The sequence below is a fragment of the Artemia sp. Qi Xiang Cuo genome, chromosome 7 (assembly GCF_049724085.1).
Source record: "Artemia sp. Qi Xiang Cuo chromosome 7, ASM4972408v1, whole genome shotgun sequence".
Lineage (NCBI taxonomy): Eukaryota > Metazoa > Arthropoda > Branchiopoda > Anostraca > Artemiidae > Artemia > Artemia sp. Qi Xiang Cuo.
The window spans coordinates 53,958,082-53,985,124 of NC_142800.1; the positions used below are offsets into that span (position 1 = coordinate 53,958,082).

The window sequence follows — 27,043 nt, forward strand, 5'->3', positions numbered from 1 at the left end:
AAAGTGATTTTGAACCACATTCATATAGCCAAATGTTCTTTTTAGACCCCATAGGAGATTTTAAAGAAACATATATATATTCATTTATATATATATATATATATATATATATATATATATATATATATATATATATATATATATATATATATATATATATATATATATATATATATATATATATATATATATATATATATATATATATATATATATATATATATATATATATATTATATACTGGATTTGTATTTTGCTTAAAAATGTAATATATAGAGGGCACCACACAAAAAGATTCTAATCGGGCCCCGCACCTAGTCGATCTGGCCCTGTCTACTTCGCACAGAAGAAGCAGTCAAATTTGTCATCTTTGCCCGACAGAAGTCTTTTATGAAATAGTATTGGACTGATAAAACATTAAGTTCTGTGGGGCTCCGCCGTCATTTTCTAGGCACCGATTGGTTTTGTTGACTTCACGGAGACGAAGCAGTAAAATTCGTTGTCCTTCACCCAACAGATGTTTTTTTTATGACATTAAGTTGAACCAACAAAATACCAAGTTTTGTTGGCTTTGCTTGACGAATCGTTTTCTAGGAGGACAATTGGTTTCTGTTGATTTCACGAACATGAAGTGGTAAGCTTCGTCAGGCTTCACCTGACGAAATGCCTTCCAGAGCTTCGCACTGAGGCCCGGTATATACATCTTGTCCATTTTGTGAAGGATCCTGGAATCATGGTAAGATGTTCGTGGAATTTTTGTTTAGATGGCGTGAGAAATATTTTATATCTTGAACATATGCTCACGTGCTTAATAGTAGCCTGCCAAAAAAAGCAAACCTAAAATGTCTGTATTTAAGCCTTTGTCGTATGATGACGAGGAACTGGATACCACTGAGATTTCTAGCTTATGTGTGAACTGCGGTGACAATGTAAGTGTCAAGGCTATCAACTGATTTGTATCATCCAGTTCTTATTATCAAAGTAACTTATTGAGACTGTAAGCAAGGCAGTAATTTGTTAGGCCTATGCTTAGATTTGACTAATTTGATAGCTAAAGGGGGCTAATCCTACAGGGAAAATTGGTAAATATGGAGCAATTGAAGTTACTAACCTAGGGTAAAAAAAACAGTATCAAATTGAGCAAAATTATGTAAAACTCAGATGGTGACATTGTGTTACCAAATAGGAATTGAGAAGAATTGTATGTATCAATGAATGGCTAGAAATCTAAGCTTCTACGAAATCATATTATTGAGTTAGGAATAAAGTGAATACACCATTCAATGCCTTTTTTTATGCTGATTAAGAATATAATAAGCATTTCTATGGGAAATGAATTTCAGCCCCCCCCCCCCCTCTAAATCGGCGATAACTAAACAAACCCTGACTTTGCAGTTATAGGGGGGGGGGAGCTAAAACTCATTTCCAATAGAAATGCTTATTATATTTGTAATCAGCATAAAAAAAGGCATCAAATGGTGTATTCACTTTTTTCCTTACTCAATAATATGATTTTGTAGATATTGACCTATAGGTAGTTATTGTTAAGGTTATTTAAGATCAAACTCTTGAAATTATTAGCCTAGTTTATTGACTTGCCTAGAAGGACCTCTTTTTAGAAATAAGCCTATCAATTATTCTATTTTGACATGTATATCATTTCAGTGTTTCAATTTGATTCACATAGGCTATTAACGTAAAGTTGATTGTCTTCTGATTCTAAATATTTAACTTTCAATGCCTAATATTTTTCTGTAAATCACAAATATTAATTATAATTTTTTTTGCAACTGCTTGTCAAAGAAGAGACTGCATTTAGAATTTGTGCTGGCAAATTACTCCCACTAGGATGGCTCCAGTGAGAGATGATTGAGTCTACACTTGCATTGTGTCATGCTATGGTAAAACAGGGGCAGTCCAAAAATCCATCTCTATTTTCCTGAAATGCCAAAGAAGAGTAGTTTTTCCCAAAGTGGTCTTTTACCATAGGAATAAGGTGAACATTTCACTCAATGTGTTTTGTGCTCTTTCTGAATATAGTAGTCACTTTACTTTCAAATTCAATTTTAAGCCCTTTACAGCCCCTCAAAGATGATAATTTCTCCTCTTATTTTACATAGGCTACTGCTTATTCACCTTTGTTGCTAAATTTAAAGCAGTATATATTTCTGCTCACAAGTAAAGTGAACATACCACTCAACACCTTTTTTATGCTCTCTCCAAATATAATGATTTTTGCACAAATTCAATTTTAACCTAACTTAATCTAAACTTTTCTAACCTTTCCCAAATATGTAGCCCATATTGTGTATTTCCCTTGCATTGATTGATTCTCAATTTTGTCACCATTGGTTCAATTTACAGGTAAATCAGCTTTAACAGGAATAAAACTAACAGAGGTATAGGCTATAAGCTGTGTCAAAAATATGAAAAAACGTATCATCTTTGAGGGTCCATAAAGGGCTTAAAATTGAATTTGTACCAAAAGTAACCACTATATTTGGAATGAGGATAAAAAAGGCATCAAGTGAGATGTTCACTTCATTTGTAGGTCAGAAATATGGACTGCTCCATATTACCCTCTGTTAGCATTGCTCTTGTTTAAACTGGCTTACTTATAAATTGAATTGACTATAATGAAATCAAGAACCAGAAAGCAGATGGGAAATATATAATTTGGGCTATATATTTGCACATAAGGGGGGTCGAGGTAAAGTATAGTGGAGCTGCAATGGGAATGTGTTAATTACAATTATTCTGAATATGATGAAGTAAGAATTGTTGTTTCTAATGCTTTTGTATAGCAAAATAAGAGTAAAAGGTTTCATCTTTAAGGGCCCATAAAGGGCTAAATTTTTTAATTTGCAATCAAATTGTTGTGTTCAGAAAGAGCATAAGAAAGGCATTGAGTGGTATGTTCACCTTATTCCTATATCAGTAGTTCAAATTGGTCCATATTTACCAGAATATTTAGGTAGCATAATCATGCACCAAGATTCCTTGATAAATTTGCAGTTTACAAAAATATTTAGCTATCATGAAAGTGAATATTTCACTTGCTACTTTTTCTTCTGCTCTTTCATAATTCAGTAATCACTTATGGGGAAAATTATATTTTCAGCCCTTAAAGGGCCAAAAGGCCTTAAAACAGCCCATAGTAACTAAATGTTTAAAAACCTATTTCTAGAAAAAACTGTATTGCAAGAAATAATGTCATCCCAGCTGATTCAGGAACAGTAATTATTATTTCCCTTAGTCTTAATAGTAAAATTTTATTTTGAAATCAGTTTTGTAGGAGTTTTTAAAGAGAGCCTAAAACTCCTTGAAAACAATGTCTCAGCAGAACTGATATTATTTCTTTAAAAATATGTAATATGTAGCCCATATTGTGTATTTCCCTTGCATTTATTGATTCTCAATTTTGTCACCATTGGTTCAATTTACAGGTAAACCAGCTTTAACAGGAGTAAAACTAACAGAGGTGTAGGTTATAAGCTGCATCTAAAATATGAAAAAAGGTATCATCTTTGAGGGCTCATAAAGGGCTTAATATTGCATTTGTACCAAAAGCAACCACTATATTTGGAATTAGGATAAAAAAGGCATCAAGTGATATGTTCACTTCATTTGTAGATCAGAAATATGGACTGCTCCATATTACCCTCTGTTAGCATTGCTCTTGTTTAAACTGGCTTACCTATAAATTGAATTGACTATAATGAAATCAAGAACCAGAAAGCAGATGGGAACTATATAATTTGGGCTATATGTTTGCGCATACGGGGGGGGGGGGCAAAGTATAGTGGAGCTGCAATGGGAATTACAATTATTCTGAACATGATGAAGTAAGAATTGTTGTTTCTGATGCTTTTGTATAGAAAATAAGAGCAAAAGGTTTCATCTTTAAGGGTCCTTAAAGGGCTTCAATTTTTAATTTGCAATCAAATTGTTGCATTCAGAAAGAGCATAAGAAAGGCATTGAGTGGTATGTTCACCTTATTCCTAGATCAGTAGTTTAAACTGGTCCATATTTACCAGAAAATTTAGGTAGCTTAATTATGCACCAAGATTCCTTGATAAATCTGCAATTTACAACAATATTTAGCTATCATGAAAGTGAATATTTCACTTGTTACTTTTTCTTCTGCTCTTTCATAACTCAATAATCACTTATGGAGAAAATTACATTTTTAGCCCTTAAAGGGCCAAAAGGCCTTAAAACAGCCCATAGTAACTAAAACATTAAAAACCTATTTGTAGAAAAAACTGGATTGCAAGAAATATTGCCATCCCAGCTAATTCAGGGACAGTAATTATTATTTCCCTTAGTCTTCATAGTGAAATGTTATTTTGAAATCAGTTTTCTAGAAGTTTTGAAAGAGAGCCTAAAACTCCTTGAAAACAATGTCTCAGCAAAACTGATATTATTTCTTTAAAAATTTCTTTGAATTTGTTTTTCAAAATAACATGTTACTAGTAAGACTAAAAGAAATAATAGTTACTATTGCTGAAGCAGCTGCAAATGGTAATCATTTCCCCCTAGCCAGTTTTCTTGGAGATTTCTCTTTAAATTTTTGGTTACTATGGGCTTTTATTGACTTTTAGGGCCCCATTAAGGGCTCAAAATGGAACTTCCTTTGAAATGTTTATTGAACTAAGAGTTACTGCTAGTTTATATAACCCCACATAATAGTTACTATTGCTGAGCCAGCTGCAAATGGTAATTGTTTCCCACTAGCCAGTTTCCTTGGAAGTATTTCTTTAAGTTTTTGGTTACTATAGGCTATTTTACCTTTTGGGGTCCCAATAAGGGAACTTCCTTTTGAAATGTTTATTGAACTATGAAACAGCATAAATAAGGCATCAAGCATTGTATTTACTTTCACCCTAGTTATACTATGTTTAAAACTGCAAATTTACTAATTCCTCCTGTGAAGGAAGCACTACAATAACAAAAGAGTAGTACCATTACATTTTCATTAAACACAATTTCTAAATGTAATAGCCATGCTGTGATGATTATGCCCACCTCCCTAATGATGTCAGATATAGCCCAATTTTAGATATGTTTATTATAATGAATTCATCCAATTGTTCTTGTCAAACAGTTTATGGTAACAAACAATAAATAAGGAACAACCTGGGCCAATAGTAGTAACTGAAATTCTACAAAAAGGAGTTTTGGGGCAAAGGTTAAGAATAGCTGCTCTTTAGAAGAGATTTGCTAGAACAAAAAGATTGACATTTTTTATTGATAATTTTATGCTCATTTATATAGTTTGGTTTATATTTTTGACAGTTCATTGCTGCCCCCACTAATGGTCTCACATAGCCCTTGGCTCAGAGCTAAATCTAGTTTTTTTCTTGGGGGGGGGGTAAATGTAAATTTTGCCACATCATCAATACTGTTAGTATCATTATTTTTGTTTTGAGTGAAAGTTGAACATATTTTATGGGAAAGTACTGGTACTGAAATGCACTTGTTACACATGTGGTGTTTATCAAAAGTGCTGGTTTTAACCACTTTCAGTTTATTTCCATTAGTTTTGAGAGATGCATAATATTATTGATTTACAAAAAAATTTACTCTTGAAAATATAGCCTGAGCCTAATAAAATGGTTATGGGTTAGGTTAATCAAATGCATAGCATAACATCCATGAAATATATATATTTCCCCAAATATAATTATCAGACAGCTTGTGGTAACAAGCTGTAGGCTAAATGAAGGGCAACTCAGCCCAATATTAACTGCAAGTATAAAATTGGAATTTTAACAGCAATATACACATCAAAATAATTGTATTTTTTATGCTGACTCCAAATATATAAAATTAAATGAGTTTAATTTTACCTATCAAAAGCTATGGGCATGAGAGAATTGGACTGAAACCACAGTCCTTTTTGTGTGTTTTGACAGCTTTGCTTTGAGCAAAAAGTATTTTTACACATAAAATTTGCAGAAAAGTAACAAATATAACTTGGTATAGCTTGGAGTTAGAAATATCAATAGTTTCCTGAATCAAAATTAACAATGCTATTTAATTCAGTGGAAAGCCACGTACTAGCCATTAACATAATACCCCATAATTTTGTATTTACCATTTATCAAAAGTATTGTATCACATTTACTCTAATACTGAGAGTTTTTTTTTAATTTATTTCTGTTCTTTTTACATTGACATAGTCTTTTCAGGGAAAAATAAAATAATACTTTGAATCTTTTTGTATTTTAAGAGTTTATAGTTTGACCTGCTATTTGTATGCTGGAGAAAAATTTTTAGAATTTTTTAACAACATACTCCCTTTTAAAAATCTGGACACAAATAGTAGTATTTAATTTCGTTTCATACCTCCCCTAGTTGACCTGAAATGGAAAACTTGATACCATTCACAAAAAAAATTTGCTTACTTTCTTTGATAGCTTGGATACACTTACATTATTTTGACTTGGTTAAATTTTAAGAGCAGAAGTAGCCCCGAAAGTTTGAACATAATACCCTCAGTTGTTCTTGGGATGCTGCTGAGATGCTTTATTGGGAATTAGCATTAACACAGTGCATTTCGATTTAATCTTAGGGCAACATTTAGTTTTTAAATATAAAGGTAAATGGGAGGGTGGACGTGGGAGGGGGACTAGTTGCCCTCCAATCACTTTCGACTATTAAAAAGGGCATCATTTTCAATCAAATGAGCCCTTTTCAAAGTTCCTACAACAACTCACACAACAATATCTAGCTATCATGAAGTAAATTTTTCACTTACTACTCTTTCTTCTGCTCTTTCATAACTCAATAATCACCTTTGGGGAAAATTATATTTTCAGCTCTTAAAGGGCCAAAAGGCCTTAAAACAGTTCATAGTTCATATAACCCCACATAATAGTTACTATTGCTGAGCCAGCTGCAAATGGTAATTGTTTCCCACTAGCCAGTTTCCTTGGAAATATCTCTTTAAGTTTTTGGTTACTATGGGCTATTTTACCTTTTGGGGCCCCAATAATGGCTCAAAATGGAACTTCCTTTTGAAATGTTTATTGAACTATGAAACAGCATAAATAAGGTATCAAGCATTGTATTTACTTTTACCCTAGTTAAACTATGTTTAAAACTGCAAATTTACTAATTCCTCCTATGAAGGAAACTCTACAATAACAAAAGAGTAGTACCATTACATTTCCATTAAACACAATTTCTAATTGTAATAGCCATACTGTGATGATTGTGCCCACCTCCCTAATGAGGTCAGATATAGCCCAATTTTAGATATATTTATTATAATGAATTCATTGAATTGTTCTTGTCAAACAGTTTATGGTAACAAACAATAAATAAGAAACAACCTTGGCCAATAACAGTAACTGAAACTCTACAAAAAGGAGGTTTGGGGCAAAGGTTAAGAATAGCTGCTCTTTAGAAGGAGACTGGCTAGAACAAAAAGATTTACATTTTTTATTGCTAATTTTATGCCCATTTTTATAGTTTGGTTTATATTTTTGGCAGTTTGTTGCTGCCCCCACTAATGGTCTCATATATCCCTTGGCTCAGAGCTAAATCTAGGTTTTTTCTTGGGCGGGGGGGGGCAAATGTAAATTTTGCCACATCATCAATACTGTAAGTATTATTATTTTTGTTTTGTGTGAAAGTTGAACATATTATTATTGATCTAAAAAAAAACAACTTTACCCTCGAAAGTTTAACCTGAGCCTAATAAAATGGTTATTTATTTATTTATTTATTGAAAAACCCATCAAATCAACAGACAACAAGACAGAGCACTTGAAAGAAAAAAAGAAAAAAAAAGAAGACACAAACTATAACAAACTGAACCAACAAAGAAAAGAAATCACTGATTCACTGAATGAGCAGATGGGACCATTCATTTAGATTTTGGCATATTTTTCTATTATGCTTCGCTATTCGTCTAGCGACGGCGACGTCAGGGTCTGCGACTTTAAAATTTTCAATTACATGCGAATTCCTATACCACGAAGCAAATACTTCGCAAAACGAAAATACATTGCTCTGATTATATTCTGGTCAGTTTTAGTGAGAAGTTTCCAGAAGGGTGTGGCATATAAAATGTGAGGAAGAGCAATACAAGCTTGCTAGAAGCAGCCGGTTGAATCGGAGTTTGCACGATACAACTGAAGCGTAAGACGCTGAAATTCGTCGTTTAAGCTGTTCGAGGAGAAGTTTTCGGGTGTGACGGATAGACGAACCTATGGGTAAACCTAGATAAATGAGGTGATCCACTGGCCGGGAAGAGCTAGAACCAAGGGCAATGGTAGGAACACAAAAATCAGTTTTACAATTGAATAGGACGATTTCCGATTTTGAAGAGTTGAAGTGAAGTCCAACTTTAAGATATTCGGCTTCAAGAATTTCGAAGATATCAATTGCCCGCTGAAGAGCTCGGCTAAGATTCAGGATGTCGTTTGCGTAACAGACCAAAGACAAGTTAGCAGATGACAGAATCAGCAAAGATGGACATTGATCATGTGCATCAAGGACATAGTTATTGAAAAGGTCGGGAGAGGTGACTGCTCCTTGACGCGCTCCTTTCTTGACTGGAACTAGTCGGGTGTGCGGAATGGGGGTCAAACCCTTGTCAGGAGGCAGTTTCAGTCAGATCCGTAATCTAGAATACAGATTCCTGAAAGAACGAATGACAGCTAGATTCAACCCACGTTTAGCGGCCTTCAAAAGCATCGCAGCATGGATTAGAGAGTCGAATGCACGTCTAATGTCGTGTCCTGCCAAAGAAAGGCTCTCTCCAGAAGACTCGGCTTCTATCAAGACATTAGCAACGACTGTTAATACATCAGCACATCCAGTTCCTCGCTTGAAGCCGAACTGATGCGGAGGAGTGCAGCATACTTTTTTGAGTTCCTGTATAAACAGTAACTCAAAGAGCTTGCACAGTGACGTAGCTACAGTTACCGGACGGAATGCTGTACATAGAGTTTCGGATTTTCCCTTTTTAGAAATGGGAGTCAGATCTCCGATGCAGAAAGAGGCAGGAACAATCCCTTGAGAGAAAATCATCTGCATAAGCAGAGAGAGATGCGCCGCGAGAAGTTTACCTCCGTGTTCCAAGTGGATCGCACTGACTTCGTCAATGCCCGATGAGCCTTTCCATTTGAGTCTACAGATGGCATCTTCAACAGAGCGGGTACTGACGATAAAATCTTCATCGGGGTGAGAAGATAGAAACTGATCTAAGGCAGCCTCGTAAGATTGTTCGATGGAGGGGTCAGGAGCTGAGAACTCCGATTCGTAATGGGGATGCCATTCATCTTCAGGGATTTCGGCTGGAGATGGTGAAGAAGAATTTTTTGCAGAACAAGAGACAAACTTGAAGACCATATTTCTATCTTGTTTGGCACGGGCAGAATAATGATTGACTGGATTTTTCCGAGGCCGAGCCAGGGCCTTAAAAAACTTTCGCTTCGTGAAAATCCATATGCTGTTCACAAGACCCATATTCGGACGTCCACACTCTTTCCATACTGAAACCAAAATTTTGCTTGACTACATGAAATGACGAGATCTGGATTTGACGACCACCCGGGAATGATTCCTTTACGAATTCGTTGCAAAGGAACAGCTTGTTTTTCTGCGAAGCAGAGCATGGCAGATTTCTGCACAATACGTATCTAGATAAATCGAAACCTCTTTTTGAGGTAACTGGAGTGACTTCTGAAGGAGATGAAATGGGCCGCTGATTTTATTCAGGACTGAATCTACCGACTCGATGTATTAGGCTTGATCAATTTTCGACTAGTTACGATGGTGTCGAGGTGCTGAAGGAGCAAGAGGTGTGGTTTGGTCACCAGAAGATGGCATACCGACAGAGTAAGTTATCGGAAGATGATCAGACAACTGATAATCAAAAACAACCTTTACTATATCCGCCCGTAAATCTTACGATACTACAACGTGGTCCAGGTTGGAAGCTCGCGAGGACGTGTGAACATGTAAAATCGGACGATTTATCTAAAACACAAGAAATTTCTAAATAAGCCCTAAACTAGTGTTGTAAGCGGTTATGGTTAGGTTAATCAAATGCAAAGCATAACATCCATGAAATATATATATTTGCCCAAATATAATTATCAGACAGCTTGTGGTAACAAGCTGTAGGCTAAATGAAAGGCAAATCAGCCCAATATTAACTGCAATTATAAAATTAGAATTTTAACAGCAACATACACATCAAAAGAATTGGATTATTTATGCTGACTCCAAATATATAAAATTAAATGAATTTAATTTTACCTATCGAAAGCTATGGGCATGAGAGAATTGGACTGAAACCACAGTCCTTTCCATTATTTTGCACTTTTAAAATCATTTATAATAGTATATTGGCACAATGTGGACACAATCACACATGGAGTTAAACTGCAAACTTTGAAAATAACTGGTTTAATAGGTTATAGGGTGGTCCAGGTGTGCAAAACTTTCCAAAGCTGCTGACACTTTAGCGGCACAACTTGTGTTTTGACAGCTTTGCTTTGAGCATAAAATTTGCAGAAAAGTAACAAATATAACTTAGTATAGCTTGGAGTTAGAAATATCAATAGTTTCCTGAATCAAAATTAACAAGGCTATTTAATTCAGAGGAAAGCCACGTACTAGCCATAAACATAATACCCCATAATTTTGTATTTACCATTTATCAAAAGTATTGTATCGCACTTCCTCTAATGCTGCGAGTTTTTTTTTTACTTAATTTCTGTTCATTTTACATTGACATAGTCTTTTCAGGGAAAAGAAAATAATACTTTGAATCTTTTCGTTTTTTTTAAGACTTTATAATATGGCCAGCTATTTGTATGCTGGAGAAAATTTTTTAGAAATTTTTAACAACATACACCCTTTTAAAAATCTGGACACAAATAGTAGTGTTTAATTTCGTTTCATACCTCCTCTAGTTGACCTGAAATGGAAAACTTGATACCATTCGCAAAAAAATCCGCTTACTTTCTTTGATAGCTTGGATACACTTACGCTATTTTGACTTGGTTAAATTTTAAGAGCAGAAGTAGCCCCGAAAGTTTGAACATAATACCCTCAGTCGTTCTTGGGATACTGCTGAGATGCCTTATTGGGTATTAGCATTAACACAGTTCATTTTGATTTAATCGTAGGGCAGCATTTAGTTTTTAAACATAAAGGTAAATGGGAGGGTGGACGAGGGAGAGGGATTGGTTGCCCTCCAATCACTTTTGACTATTAAAAAGGGCATCAGCCCTTTCTATTTTCAATCAAATGAGCCCCTTTCAAAGTTCCTACAACAACTCCTTTGATACAAAGTGCCCTGGTCTAACCAACAACAACAACAAAAAATCATACATTATACCCACATCAATCTTTACTATAAAAATTTCAAGCCTTCCAATCACTTTTGACTATTAAAAAGGGCACTAGGTCTTTTGATTTCCAATCGAATTAGCCCTTTTTGAGTTTCTACATCAACGTTTTCTATAATTACCTTTTATGCTCCCAGGGCACAAATTACAACTCTTACCTAAAGGGCTGTGAGGCTGATTGTCATCCTCTAAGACATAATTTCCTGAACTTTCAACTACGTTAAACAAAATGGCTTTCTCAAGATTTTGGTTGGATGCGTTTTGGAAAATGGTGGGCTTGAGAGGGGCATTAGTTGCTCTCCAATCACTTTCAACTATTAAAAAAGGCAGTAGCCCTTTCAATTTGCAATCATATGAGCCCTTTCAAAGTTTCTATGACAATGCTTTCAATAAAAACCTTGTATGCCCCCAGGGCATAACTTAAAACCCTTGCCCTGAGGACTGGGGGGGGGGGTGTCATCCTCAAGGACCTTATTTTCAGAACTTTCTACTATGTTGAACAAAATTACTATCTGAAAATTTTGATTGGATGTGTTTGGGGGAATGGTGGATGTGAGAGGGTGGTTAGTTACCCTCCAATCACTTTTGACTATTAAAAAGGGCACTAGCCCTCTCAATTTCCAATTAAATCAGCCCCTTTTGAAGTTTTTACGACAACTCTATTTATAAAAACCTTGTATGCCCCCAGGGCATAACTTATAACCTTTACTCTGGGGGCTCTGGTCTGGAGGGTTTGTCATCCTTAAATACATAATTTCCAGATTTTTTTAACTACATTGGACAAAATGGCTATCTCTAAACTTTGGTTGAATGTGTTTCGGAAATGGTGGGCGAGAGGGGGGGGGTCAATTGCTCTCCACTCACTTTTGACTATTAAAAAGTGCAATTTCAATTTCCAAACAAATGAGCCCTTTTTGAAATTTTTACAACAACTTTCTTTATATAGCTTATATGCCCTCAGGGCATAACTTACAACCCTTGCACTGAGGGGGCTATCATCCTAAAAGACCTAATTTCCAGAACTTTCGACTACGTTGAACAAAATGGATATCTCAAAATTTTGATTGGATGTGTTTGAAGAAACGGTAGGTGTGAGAGGGAGGTTAGTTGCCTTCCATTCACTTTCGACTATTAAAAGGGCACTAGCCCTTTCAATTTCCAATTGAATGAGTCCTTTTTGATATTTTACAACATTGCTTTCTATAAAAACTTTAACATGCCCCCAGGGCATAACTTACAAACATTGCCCTCAGAGCTGTGGGGGGGGGGGAGGGGTTATCATCCTTAAAGACCTAATTTCCAAAACTTTCAACTACATGTAATAAAATGGCTATCTAAAAATTCTGATTGGATGTGTTTGGGTAAAGTTGGGCTTGAGAGGGGAGTTAGGTGCCCTCAAATCACTTTTGACTTTTTAAAAGGATACTAGCCCTTTGAATTTCCAATCGAATGTGCTCTTTTTCTAGTTTCTACGACACATATTTCAATATTAACTTACATGCTCCCAGGGCATAACTTATAACCCTTGCCCTGAAGACTGTGGGGGAGTGTCCTGCTCATGGGTATGATTTCCTGAACTTTAAACTGCATGAAACAAAATGGCTATCTCAAAATTTTGATTGGACGTGTTTGGGGAAATGGTGGGTATGGAAGGGTTGTTAGTTGCCTTCCAATCAGTTTCAACTATTAAAAAGGGCACTAGCCATTTCAATTTCCAATCAAATGAGCCTTTTTTGAAATTTTTACAACAACTTTCTTTATATAGCTTATATGCCCACAGGGCATAACTTACAACCCTTGCACTGATGGCTCTGAGGGGGCTATCATCCTAAAAGACCTAATTTCCAGAACACAACATCGCTTTCTATAAAAACTTAAACATGCCCCCAGGGCATAACTTACAAACCTTGCCCTGAGAGCTGTGGGGGGAGGGGTTATCATCCTTAAAGACCTAATTTCCAAAACTTTCAACTACATTGAATAAAATGGCTATCTAAAAATTCTGATTGGATGTGTTTGGGGAAAAGGTGGGCGTGAGAGGGGGTTAGTTGCCTTCCAATCACTTTCGGCTATTAAAAAGGGCACTAGCCCTTTGAATTTCCAATCGAAAGAGCTATTTTTCAAGTTTCTACGAAAAAAATTTCAATATTAACGTATATGCCCCCAGGGCATAACTTAGAACCCTTGCCCCGAAGACTGGGGGGAATGTCCTGCTCATGGGTATGATTTCCTGAACTTTAAACTGCATGAAACAACATGGCTATCTCAAAATTTTGATTGGATGAGTTTGGGGAAATGGTGGGTGTGGAAGAGGTGTTAGTTGCCTTCCAATCACTTTAAACTATTAAAAAGGGCACTAGCCATTTCAATTTCCAATCGAATGAGCCCTTTTTGAAGATTCTACGACAACGCGTTCTATAAAAACCTTATATGCCCCCAGGTCATAAATTACAACCCTTGCCCTGTGGGCTTTGGGGGGGGGGGTGTAATCCTCAAAGACATAAGTTCCAGAAATGTTAACTCCTCTAAAAACATTGCTGTCTTACAGTTTTGATTGGATGTCTTTGGAGAAATGATGGGCGTGAGAGGGGGGTTAGTTGCCCTCCAGACACTTTCGACTATTAAAAAGGGCACTTTCCTTTGAATTTCCAATCGAATGAGCCTTTTTTGAAGTTTCGACGACAACGCTTTCTGTAAAACCTTTAACTTACAACCCTTGCCCTGGGGGCTGTGGGGGAGTGTCCTGCTCAAAGGTATAATTTCCTGATCTTTAAACTGCATGGAACAAAATGGCTATCTTAAAGTTTTGATTGGATTTGTTTGGGGAAATGATGGGCGTGGAAGGGGTGTTAGTTGCATTCCAATCACTTTCGACTATTAAAGAGGGCACAAGCCTCTCCAATTGAATGAGCCCTTTTCGAAGTTTCTGCGAAAACTTCTTCGATACGAAGTGCCCTGGTCTAAAGGAAAAAAATAATAAATAATGCATTGTGCCAACATTGTTCTTATGTGCCCCCAGGGCATAACTTAAAAACTCTTGCCCTGAGGGTTGTGGGGGAGTGTCCTCCTCAAAAACATATTATTTCTATCTGTAAATCAACTATGCTGAACAAAATGGTTATCTCAAAACTTTGATTGGATGTCTTTGGGGAAATGGTGGGCGTGGAAGGGGTGTTAGCTGCCTTCCAATCTCTTTTATCAAAAAGGGCACTAGCCGTTCCATTTTCCAATCGAATGTGCCCTTTTCGAAGTTTCTACGACAACTCCTTCGATACGAAGGGCCCTGGTATGGGAAAAAAATAATACCTTGTGCCAACATCGTTCTTTACTTAGGCAGCGCGATTGCGCTGCCTATGATTAACGGCTTTTGCGATTAAGGGGTCATTTTCAAAGAATTGGAAAAAAAATTCGAACCTTATCGTAAAGAGCGAGGTATTGACAAGGGGGTGAACCCCCTAATATACGTATTAAAAATATTTGAATATAGAAGTTTGTTACGTAAGTTAATTCGTAAGTTACGTATATTTATTACTAATAAAAACGTTCGTAAATAAAATTAAATAACTTTCGAGAAAGCTATTTAACCAAATAAAAGTAAAATTAAAATGCAAATTTTGTTTTAATTATTCGTGTACGTTGAGCCAAAATCAAAACCTGCATTAATTTAAAAACGTTCAAAAATTAAATAAAAAAAAAAAAAAACAATTTTTTAACTGAAAGTAAGGAGCGACATTAAAACTTGGAACAAACTGAAAATATTCCGTATATGAAAGGGGCTGTCCCCTCCTCGACGCCTCGCTCTTTACGCTAAAGTTAGACTCTCTCTCACAACGCTGTTTTTTAAAATAATAAAAAACTTTAGCTTTAAGAGCAAGGCGTTGAGGACAGCCCCTTTCATATACAGAATAATTTCTGTTCGTTTTAAGTTTTAATGTTGTTCCTTACTCTCAGTTAAAAAAAACTTGTTTTTTGTATTTAATGCTTTAAGGGTTCATTTGTGCATTGAAATGATTGAGTGATGTAATTGGCATGGGTGATACTTGACAGGGGTCTGTTGCCCAGCTAGGTATGCCCCCTTGTAAATAATTTTTAAGAGTTCACCAGAGTACCAATTCACGAAAATCATGGAAGGCAATATAGCATATGTGTCTAATGATACAGAGACACTTTTATTTTATTTGATCTGTTGCAATAAAAACCATGCTTACATCATCATTTCATGTTGAAACAGTTTTGAAGTTAAAGTGGTAAGCTTTAAGGTACAGAACCTAACATTAATTGCTTCTAAGCAAACTTAGCATAGTCATAACCATGCCTGCATTTTTTTTTTTTTTACTTTTAACACTTAAGCGACTCAGTGCCAGTCAAAGAAGGGAATGAACGTTTTTTTACCGAATTAAAGCCCCCTATTGTGGCTTGTCTTAATTCATAGATAATGACTGTCTTGCAAAGAAAGGCGAGACAATTAATTATGCCAAGAAGAGGTGGGTATGACTATAAACTGTTCTAATCATCTTATATATTAATAGACAAGGCAGGATCTGTTCTCCATAATTTTTGCATATGCTTCTTAAGGTATATATGCCTTATGACTCTTGCTGCACTATACATGGCGTGGACTCTTAAATTTGTACATTGAAAGTAAGATCAAAAGGCAAATTGGTGAATCTGTAAAACTGGCAACATTAAATGTAGCACTAATAGAAATATCCTATATATAAGCATGTGCTCATTTAAACCCTTCATTAATCAGTTGAATCTACATCTCTTGTACTCATATTACAAAATTCTGTGTTTTTTTAGCCCTATCCTTTTTCTTTCAGGGTATAACAAGACTCTTGTTGACGCAGATTCCCTTTTATAAATCTGTTATTTTGATGTCATTTGAATGTGAGCACTGTGGCTACAAAAATAATGAACTACAGTCTGCAGAGAAAATACAAGAAAAGGGTATCAAATATGAAGTAAAAATTAAAGAAGAAAGAGATTTAAATCGACAAGTTGTGAAATCTGATAGTGCAGTTGTCTGCATACCTGAATTGGATTTTGAAATTCCCGCACAGTCACAAAAAGGAGGTAATATTCATTGCCCATTTCTGCACCTTTTCCCCTTCACAATTGACTGTTGTTCAAGACTGTCTTTTGTTCAAATCAAATTGGAATTTTATTATATTTGAGCATTAGGTAAGAATAGTCTTGTCTATAAAGCACAGGGTTTATTTTGTAAAATAATCAAAATATTCCATACAACTGGCCACCAATGTTGGACCTTTAGGTTTTGTCTAACTAGGCAGGTACCTCTAACCATTGAGGTATGACGACTCACCATCAGATTCTACATTGTATGTTGCAGGCTACTTGCACCTTTATTGCTGAGTAAAATAAATTTTCTACTGCTTACAAAACTTGGCTTTGGTGGTACAGTAGTCGAACTTACTGCTTCCACCTAAATAGGCTGGTAGTTTTAACCACTGGCACAATGACCCAGACAAATTTTACACAGAAAATAACACCTTTAGTGTAGCATTGCTATTCATATTAATAAATTATAATAAACTTAATACATAAAACACTGTTTGTAATAAAGAGAAAACTATGTCCAATATACAGTGAAAGCCTGTGTTACAAATCTGTTTAGCATAATTTGGCTCAGTGCACATGAAATGTACAACTTGGCCAGCAACCTTCATGATAATAAAATGACAATTTTCTGTAAAAATTTGCTGTCATCAGCAGCTAAAGCCTTAGCCTTCTGCTACCCTGGCAGGCAGATCTAGCCTCTAGACTATTATGATGCATCAGTAACTTCCATGTAGCAAATTATAGTCTTAATGGAATGTTGCTGCTCATAACAATAAATCTAAATAAATTCACTTCACAGGGAATTGCTTGAAACAAAGGGTGCTGTATGTGAGTTTACTACACAGATTACATTTTTTGAAGTAGCTCTTTATTTGTTGTAAAAAATTTCCTGTGTGTTGAATTTATGTCAGTTTATTGTTAATATTCATTTCTTAGCAAAATATGGCTTTTTTCAAGGGTAATCTTTTTCCAAAAATTGAAATCAATCCTTTGGGCTTAGTGTGGCATGAATATAGCTAATGTTGATTCGCAGCATTTTTCTAGGAAAAAAATTTGCCAACTACATGTTAACTACATGGGTAATATTTCTCTTTTTAGCTCATATCCTTTTCTTTCAAACTTAGGGACAAAGTTAACTTTAATCTTTCTATTATTTTTTTTTCAACTTAGAAATTATATTCGTTTCTCGTCATTAAAATCTAAAGAGCTAGTGTTTAAGGGATGAATGTCTAGTTTGAATGCATTGCTGGTCTCCAGTAAGGCTCTTATTCCAGGTAGTAAATGCGTAACATGACTTTCTTTGAAAAGTAGCAGGTGTTCTCTATAAAATTGTTGGTTTTGTGGACGTGCAAATAACCACATTTTTTTCACGCGTTCTATAGAGTTTGTTAAATTATAAGAGCCACCAGATGTGGCAAATTCTTTAAAATGAGCCATTAAACAGCTCTCTACGATGTCCCATTATCCTGCTATCTGAAGGGAATAGACAGGGGAAAAAAGATGCCTTTTATGCAGATATTGTAGTTCAAGTAACTTATCTTTGTTTTTCAAGCCAATATATTTCCCTTGTTGTTCAAGCCAAGGGATGGTAAGTTTCCTAAATAGGGGTTTTGGACAAGGCAGTTTTAATAGTGTACTTCTTGTTTTGATCTTACCCTATTTTTAGGAGTTATGCGCTGTCGTATTTTTTAGTATTGGATGTGATCGTCTCTTACTAGGTTGCTAGCTACTGCTGCAACCTGGATAATGTAGGGCTCCTCTTATTCTTAGCCAATTGTGTTTTTTCTTTGTTGTGTCATGATGTATTCCTGCCCCTGCTTTTTTTTCTGCATCAAGCAAATCGGAGCTTTCAAGGTTCATAGATAAATGTTACACTAAAAGTTATAATCTGATAAATTATCTACTTTCCTATTGTGAGAAACACTAAAATAGATCTGTAGGAACTTACTTGACAGTTTCCTGAATCCTAATTAATTTTTATGTGCTCAGTTTGATTCTGTGTTATCAATGATGTCTACATTTTGATATCCAATTTATGGTATTTTTTCTTACATAACCCTTGGGGTAGCAAGTTAGGCACCCACAAAACAGTTTACTTTGGGACGTTGGCTTCTGCTATAACTGCCACTAGAAACGAACGTATTCATAATTATTTCTTGAGTAGGAAGCTGACTGTTGAATTTTTCTAAAAGATATTTTTCGTGTTGTCTATGCAAACAGAAAAAGAAACCCCCTAAAAATGTCGTTATTAAATTGTACAAATTCTTGAGAAACTAAATTTTTTAGACATAGACTCTCAAAGTTAAGTGACTGAAATCAATTCCCTTATTTTCCGGTCATTATTGAATAAATCCAGTAAATGTTTCGTAGAATTTGTTATGATAAGTATGATATATATCTGGCTAAATCAATGAAGCACAATTTAGTAGGTTTGACTCACAGTTGCTATAAAAAAAAACTAAAATTCTAAGCCTCCATGCAGCTGCTAAAATATTTCTATCAATGCAAGAATTAGAACTTAGTTCATTCATGCATTGGTCAGTGTCATGTTCCATCTATATTGTGTTATAGCAGTGAAAATGCTGCAAAATAGATTTAATCTCTTTTAATACTAATGTCTATAGGAATTTCTTTTGTATGCTTATTTGCAGTATACTTGCTATTGTGTTTTATAAATTTTAAGCTTTGGCTCGAAAACCTTTACTTCGTATTTTTTGCTCTTACTAATGCACAAATTTTGCAGAAATTACAACTGTAGAGAGTATATTGGCAAGAGCTGTTGCAGGGTTAGAGCAAGACCAACCGGCTCGACGAGTGCTTGACCCTGAATCTGCAACAGCGATTGACGCTTTCATTGAAAGACTAAAACAGTGTAAAAGTTTGGAGAATTCATTTACAATCGTAAGAATTCTTTTATTTTTCATATTTTCTACCTTTAGCTACGTATGACATCAATAGGTAAATTATGGGGGAATCAGGAGCAGATAACTTGCCTCAAAATTAAAAATTATATTTGATTCATTAGGTATTATTGACAAAAAAAAGAAGAAAAACTGACAAATTCTTGTAAAAGCATACTTTTTAGCAATGGTTTTAGTCTTATAGTGAATTCTTGGACGGTTGAATTATTGGATACCTTACTGGACGGTTTTGTCATCAGACAGACTTTTGTTCTATTTTCTTTAATTATGATAATTCAAACACGCTGGCAACACTATCCCTGGTTTGCAAAGAAAAAAGGTTATAATAAACGATGTTAAAGTGGTGTGTAATTGAAATTAAAGTGGGATAAGTGATAGAAGCAGGTACATTTTGCATCATAGATATAAATTCTAATACTATTTCAAGGTTAACACCTTCCCATTGCTTTTTTTCTGTTTTGTTACTTTGATTTATCAAACAGTTCGTGGTAACGAAGTGGTTACGTTGGAGGATCTTTTCATGGGGGAAGAGAATTCTCCATGAAGGGGCGCCGGATTTCCCAGCATTATTCAAAGAACGATCAGAAATTAAGTAAAAACACAAGTTTTTTCAACTGAAAGTAAGGAGCAACATTAAATCTTAAAACGAACAGAAATTGTTACGTATATGAGGGGGTTCGCCCCCTCGTCAATACCTCACTCTTTGCGAAAAAGTATTTTTAGTACTTTTAAAAGAGCTATTTATTCTAATTAAATGGCCTTTGTGAATCAGGAAGCATTCTCAAAGAATTGGGACAAAATTCAAACTTTATCGCAAAGAGCGAGTTATTGACGAGGGGTGAACCCCCTCATATACGTAATAACTTCTGTTCGTATTATGTTCTAATGCTGCTCCTTAGTTTCAGTTGAGCGAACTAATTTTCTTTAAAAGGAAAGAGCAGTCAGCAGTCGATGCTAAAAAACAATTTTTTTTTATGACTGAGTAGAGGAAAGGAGTGTTGATATTTCTTTCTTTTTTTTTATCTGTTAAGTTGTGATTATTTTTAAAGCAAACGATTGCTCTATTAGTTGAAAGATTTTGGCTTTTAATTATGCAAATGGATAGAATGTTTATTGGAGTCTTTTAAACAGTCCCTCATATCTTAGGGTTATATGACTATTGAAACGAAAGAATTGCCAATGGAACAAAGAATCAGAATGCAGCTAAAAAAAATTCAATGACTGTGAAACGAAATAAAAGAATAAAAGAAATACTTAAGAATATTTCGAGCGCGCCTTTGCGTTCCTAAAGCAAACCATTGTATAATTAAATAAAACTTTTTTTTTTATCCATAATCTCGAAAAATTTAGGTTTAAAGGTTGATTTTGGCTTTGATTTTTTGGCTTTACAATAGAAAAAGACTTTGCGGTGTTCGTATTCATTTGAGCAAGAGCGGAAGCCCTTTAAAGACCTGTGACAAGGCAATATTTTTCAAGCATTGATGCATAAGTTTAAGGGGACAGATGGACCGGAATGATGTATTTGTATCAAACTTTAGCAATCGGCATACTATGGGCCTTTTTAAAGTGGACAATATCTACGTGACTTGGCCCCTGTTCTTTTAAAATTTATTTGGGACTATTGCAAAGAAGTAACAAAAAGTAATTGAAGATGTGTATTTATTTTTCGTTTCTTTTGCTCCAGCCAAGTTTTTTTCTTTTGCTCCAGCCAGTACCTGCAAGTTTTTTTCATAAAGAGTATGGAAACTTACAAGACTGAAAAATTGCTCTATTATCGACAAAAAAAACTCCACACCATCTAGCTTTTGTCTACAGTTGGTATTGTTTTTAGTGTAATAATAAGAATAATTGATTTTGTTTGTGTAGTCGGTAAAATTAGTTTAGTAATATGTGTCTAATCTCAGTTCCTGACAGAAAAACAATAACAAAGCTCGAAAAATGTTAAGTTTCCCCAAATGCTTGATGGTGTTGATGGTTTTTTTGCCGACCCTAGTCACAGTTTCCACTCTTATAAGCAAGGCCGTACCAAGAGGGGGAGGGTGGGGGTTAGGAAGGTTTGAACCCCCGCCCCCTCCCCCCCAATGTTTGTCTGACTCGTAAAAACGTAACAAAAATGAATATAAACAAATTTTGTATGCGTTTTTTGAGGTTTTTTGTGTAAACCCCCCCACCGATTTTTTTTTTAGTAAAACCCCCTCCGAAAAAAAAATCCTGGGTATGGCCTTGCTTATAAGTTATGTATAATCTCTGCCTGTTTACATTAGGCATAAGGCAGGATTTTGTCATGGAAAAAGCTAAGTAAAAGGATTGCCACACATTTTTTTTTGTCTTGAGCACTTGATGAAAGTCATGATACTACCGCCAAGAATCGGTGCAGTTATTTATTTATGGAAAGAATATTGTTTGGCCAATTATCTAGTAGACAAAATGTTCAGAATCTTTGGTCCTTCCTAAGGCTATTGAGTGTGTAGATTATGCTTAGCTAAATTACGCTTGGCTTCTAAATTTTGACATTATAGATGACAATGGAAATTGGAATTTCTTACCCTTTTCCAGCAATTTTGACTTGTTTTTTGTTGTTGATTTTTTTTTTTCAGGTGATTGATGATCCGTCTGGAAACAGTTTCTTTGAGAATCCACATGCACCCCAAAAGGATCCAAATATGAACACGTGTTACTATACAAGAACAAAAGATCAAGATCATTCCTTAGGGATCTATGATCAATCTGAAATTACTAACGACCCAGTCCCAGAAGAAGAAGAAACAAGTGCTGAAAATCTTAGTGAAGAAGTTCTCACTTTTCAGACAAATTGTCCCACTTGTAATGCTCCATGTCAAACAAACATGAAAGTTACAAACATTCCCTTTTTTAAAGAAGTTACAATTATGGCTACTAACTGTGATAACTGTGGCCATAGAACTAATGAAGTTAAACCAGGTGGTGGAGTAGCTGAGAAAGGAACGAGAATAAGCTTACGAATCACAGATGTCTCTGATTTCAGTCGGGACGTTCTCAAGTCTGATGATTGTTCTTTTTCTATTCCTGAGTTGGAGTTTGAAGTCGGCTCTGGAATTTTGTGTGGTCGTTTTACAACCCTTGAAGGCTTACTAGTTTCCATCAAAGAGTTAATAATTACCAATGATCCCCTAATAAGTGGTGATAGTGCAAAGAATGATATCAAATTGAAGGTGGAAGAATTTTCAAGAAAATTGGATGATGTTTTAGCATGTAAAATTTCAGTACATATTGTACTAGATGATCCTTCTGGAAATAGCTACATTCAGAATTATTATGCTCCTGAACCTGATCCAGAGATGAAAATTGACCATTATGAACGGTCTTTTGAGCAGAATGAAGAATTAGGTTTGAATGACATGAAAGTTGAGGGCTATGAAGAATTTTAAATTAGGAAAGCTGTTTATTTTTGTCATTTTAGACTCATTAAACATGAAGATATCTAAAAGAAATTGATTTTGTTATATATTTAGTAAATGTTGAGACTGTCAATACTCTGTAGTGGCCATATAGAATGGCCGTTGCATATTCTAAAGCCTCTCTTTTGCTCGTTTTTTTTTTACATTAACAGTCTTTTCGTTATTATCGTTTTTTTCGAAAAAGTTCAGGTTCCAATTTATATTTTTAGCATTCACCAATAAATAAATAAAGAACAGCATTTTCGTGGTGGATAAAAACCTATGAAGGTGTGCGGTCGCGCAAAAATTCATGTAACTACTTGCCTGTGAAATCAAATCTGTAAATGATTCTATTATAAATAAGTCAAAACAAATAACCTGTAAAATAAATGATAGAAATTAAAATAGAACTGAATAAAAATATACTGAATTAAAAATAATAACGGATAAATACAAATGCAAAAGAAAAATAATAACATATATATTTGCCATCATTCATCAATATTCAATTCCCTCCTGCCCGACCTTGCCCTTCCACACTAAACCTTGCCCCCTCCCCCCTCTGCGCGTCCTTACCTACCTGGTTAGGGCAGTTTTGCTCAACTTATAAACACATAAGAAAGAAAAAGCGTCAGATAAAGGTCAAATCTTGGGGTGTTCCAGGGAACGGGGATGAGCAAAAGCAAAGGAATCATTCTCCTCAACCAATAAAGAGATTGAGGAAATTATTGGGTGTCCCATTATTTGGGTTTTAAATGCTCTTTTCCAAGGTCAGGGATCCTTTAAAAGACTTCTGGGATGGGTTGAGTATATCTTTAGTTGTAAACATAGAATAATCTAAGAGAATGCAAACCTATAAGTCAGAAAATGAGCAAGTATATCAATATTTTAACAAATAACAACCTCCTAAGCTTCTTCTTTGATGATTGCAAACAATATAGATTGACTCTCAACCATTCCAAATCGAATATCCTGCTAAAGCGTGACCTCCCTCCTCCATGAGATTTTGCCTGCTAAAGTATGACCTTCAGCTCCCCCCAGTATCATTTCCAGTTTTTTCGTCATAAAAAATCCTTAGAGTTATGCATTCGTCTGATTGTACGTTTACCGAGCATTTTGTTAAGCTAGTAAAAGGTGACTACATCCAAACTATTACTGTAATGTGCAGATTTGGGTGTCAGCGACAGTGTTGAAACTGCATATCTAGCTTATGTAAGACCTTAACTCGACTAAGAAGTGCCTGTTTGGGGTCCATTCGCTTGGTTTTCAGTTACCTATACGACGAAATTATATGTATTCAGAAATGAACAGTGGCAATCATAACTGGAAGTAGGGTTCTAGATTATGCGCAAAATCTGGAAAATCTGAGGCTTGAATCATCACTAGATAGGCGTGACAACATAATAATGTCTTTTGGGAAAACGTTGTTTCCCTCACCTCAGCACCGCCACATCTTACCACAAGATGCTGCAGTGAATGCCCGAATCAGTACAAAACTGAGTTTAGACCACGTGAAAGTCAAGACAAATCGGTGTCAAAACTCATTCGTTCACTATTTTGTGGATGTTTACAACAAGTCTTTGTGATTTAATATATATATATATATATGTGCGTGTGTGTGTGTATCTGTTTTTATTTTTCTTAATTTTCTAAGTAAATTAGCCTTGCGGTAGAGTGTATTTCTAAATAAAATTGAATCTCAGTCTCGTCCCTGGGCACCAAGCAATATGCTTGGCTTGGTTGACGTTAAATTTGTATTTAAATAGCCGTAATCGGTATCTTTTCGTGTTTCAGTAGAGGGTGATCTGCAACAGCGTATGATTCAAGTAAACGTTGTTAAAATGACTTAGAAGACAATGTATTGAAAATGGTGTTTCTGAAACAGTCCAAAATCTTGGTCCTTTTGAATGATTTTTGAAAAAGGAAAACACGACAGAAAACAGTTCATGGTACTTGTATGAAATACCCCCTACCTAATATTCTTCATATTTGTTTCTCTGACGCTCAATCATATTGAAATATACCAAAGTAAGATTAGAATATAATACTTTAGAAACAAATTCGAGCTATAAATTTGCACATTAGGGGTGTGGGGGTAAAGTATAGCGGGTTTGTGTCTCTGACGCTCAATCCCAATGAAATAAAAAAAAAATATGATGAAAATATAATACTTTGTTAACGAAATTATGAAAGCTAAAGAGGTACTTCACCCCCCCCCCCCCATAATGTGGAAATATATAGCTCAGATTTGTTTGGCAAAAAAATATCGACAAAAAAACTCGGTTATTCTTAGGTTCTACTTAGATGAAGAGTATTAGGTAGGAGGTATTTCAGACAAGTATCCTTTTCATTCTAAGAAAATTAGTATTCTCTTTTTTAAAAATGAAGTTTGAACTTCAGAGTCCAAAAGTCCAAACGATCTATTTCGTGTCATTCCTTCATCAGGTGCGTCCCTTAAGTCTATGAAAGAAAAAATAAATAACGTTATAGGTAGAATATGTGAAAACTCGTAATTCGGGAAAAAAAAAGTTTCGGCTCCAGGTTTTAAGATTTTATCTGAAAAAATTTTGTTTTGAAAGATTTTACGATCAATCGAGTGAAATCTTTGCTATTTCCTTTTTCTGTGTTTCTAAGATTATTTTAATGAAAGTGCTTATTTAATACAAATGAGGCTTCTTTTTTTTCGCTTATGGACCAATAGTTGTTATATTTCATCCTTAAATAAAGCCAGAATAATAAATTTGAATATCCACCAAAAGCACATAAAACAAGAGTGAATTATGCTTGCGAAATTCTAAAGAATAAAGGTGAATTTGAAGTTTTGTCTTTTCTATAAAAGAAAGTGTTTTCCAATTGCCCATTGCCTTTCTCTCTTTTAATTTCACAGGGATAATGACCTTTTTATCTGCTAACAATCGTTCTTCGAGTCCACTCCGGATAAAGACACGAACCTCCTATAATCTTAAACCTCTTTCCAGTAGTAATTTTGAATATGTGCATATATAAGTTACATAGAAGGGGAGCCCCAGAAGAAAGTTGCAATGGGAAATTCACCATTCCTCTTTGAATCTTTAATACCTTGCATAGAGCAAATTTATGGAGGAATGCAAGTGTTGTTTTAAAACTTAAATCTCCTTTTCTTATGATCTCATGCACATTTGGTGTTTATGTTACCGTTAGCATTTGAGGACCTGAAGGGGCTCATTTAAGACTTTCAACTTTATCATTTAACTTGGATCATGTGACGTAGACCTAAAATTACAGTACTCAAATTTATGGACAAATTCAAATACTGTTTTAAAACTTAAATCTCCTTTTCTTATGATCTCATGCACATTTGGTGTTTTATGTTACCGTTAGCATTTGAGGACCTGAAGGGGCTCATTTAAGACTTTCATTTTAGACCTAAAATTACAGTACTGAAATTTACGGACAAATTCAAATACTGTTTTAAAACTTAAATTTCCTTTTCTTATGATCTTATGCACATTTGGTGTTTTATGTTACCGTTAGCATTTGAGGACCTGAAGGGGCTCATTTAAGACTTTCATTTTAGACCTAAAATTACAGTACTCAAATTTATGGACAAATTCAAATGCTGTTTTAAAACTTAAATCTCACTAAATCTCCATATTTGGTGTTTTATATTAGCATTTTAAGATTTAAAAGGGCTCATTTAAGACTTTCAACTTTATAATTTTAGCGTGAATCATATGACACAGAGCTAAAATTACAGTACTAAGATTTATGGACAAATTCAAACATTGTTTTAAAACGTAAATATCCTCATCTGGTGTTTAATGTTACCGTTAGCATTTGGAGACCTAAAAGGGCTCCTTGTATGCAGAAAAATTCGCTTCTATTCTGCCGGTAAATAAAAGTCAAGCAAGCTGCTGTCAACTTTGTAGAACCAGCAGCTCACAAGGATGGCCCAGAAAAAAAAGACCAGGAAAGCAAAAAAATACTGCTTTAATTTTGTTACCTGGATTAAAAAATACAGAAGCTCGCGCTGATAACCTATATCAGGAGACTTGATGGTCGGGAAATTTATCGTCACTTATTCCTGCAGTCAAATGCCACTCACAAAGATGTTCAAAAAGGCAATCTAATTTTACTAAGATTAGATTTAAACTGTTCACATAGTCAAAAATACAAGTTGTTCAAAGTAATTAGCTTCGGTTTTGCTGACGTTGGAGTCTTGCGAGACGCGAATTTCAGCTAACTGTTACAAACATATAGTCAAAGAAA

General features: G+C 35.0%; 1 protein-coding gene across 2 annotated transcripts; it reads left to right on the plus strand.

Moving 5' to 3' along the window:
• The first annotated feature begins 427 nt into the window (after window positions 1-427).
• Window positions 428-22,843, plus strand: Zpr1 (zinc finger protein Zpr1). Of its 2 annotated transcripts, none has more exons than XM_089091603.1 (4): window positions 428-736; window positions 16,200-16,452; window positions 19,202-19,359; window positions 21,977-22,843. In XM_089091603.1, exons 1-4 carry the CDS (start codon window positions 734-736, stop codon window positions 22,784-22,786), a joined length of 1,224 nt encoding a protein of 407 aa, XP_088947729.1. In that variant the 5' UTR covers window positions 428-733; the 3' UTR covers window positions 22,787-22,843. The 2 variants fall into 2 exon arrangements, with proteins under 2 accessions (XP_088947729.1, XP_088947728.1); XM_089091602.1 differs by lacking the exon at window positions 428-736 and adding an exon at window positions 807-929.
• The last annotated feature ends 4,200 nt before the right edge of the window (window positions 22,844-27,043 follow it).

Bases quoted from the DNA above. Each gene is read 5' to 3' on its own strand.
- Zpr1 (XM_089091602.1), top strand. From the start codon at position 843: ATGTCTGTATTTAAGCCTTTGTCGTATGATGACGAGGAACTGGATACC. The intron at 930-16,199 runs GTAAGTGTCAAG...TTTTTCTTTCAG, and splicing joins GTGTGAACTGCGGTGACAAT to GGTATAACAAGACTCTTGTT. The intron at 19,360-21,976 runs GTAAGAATTCTT...TTTTTTTTTCAG, and splicing joins TGGAGAATTCATTTACAATC to GTGATTGATGATCCGTCTGG.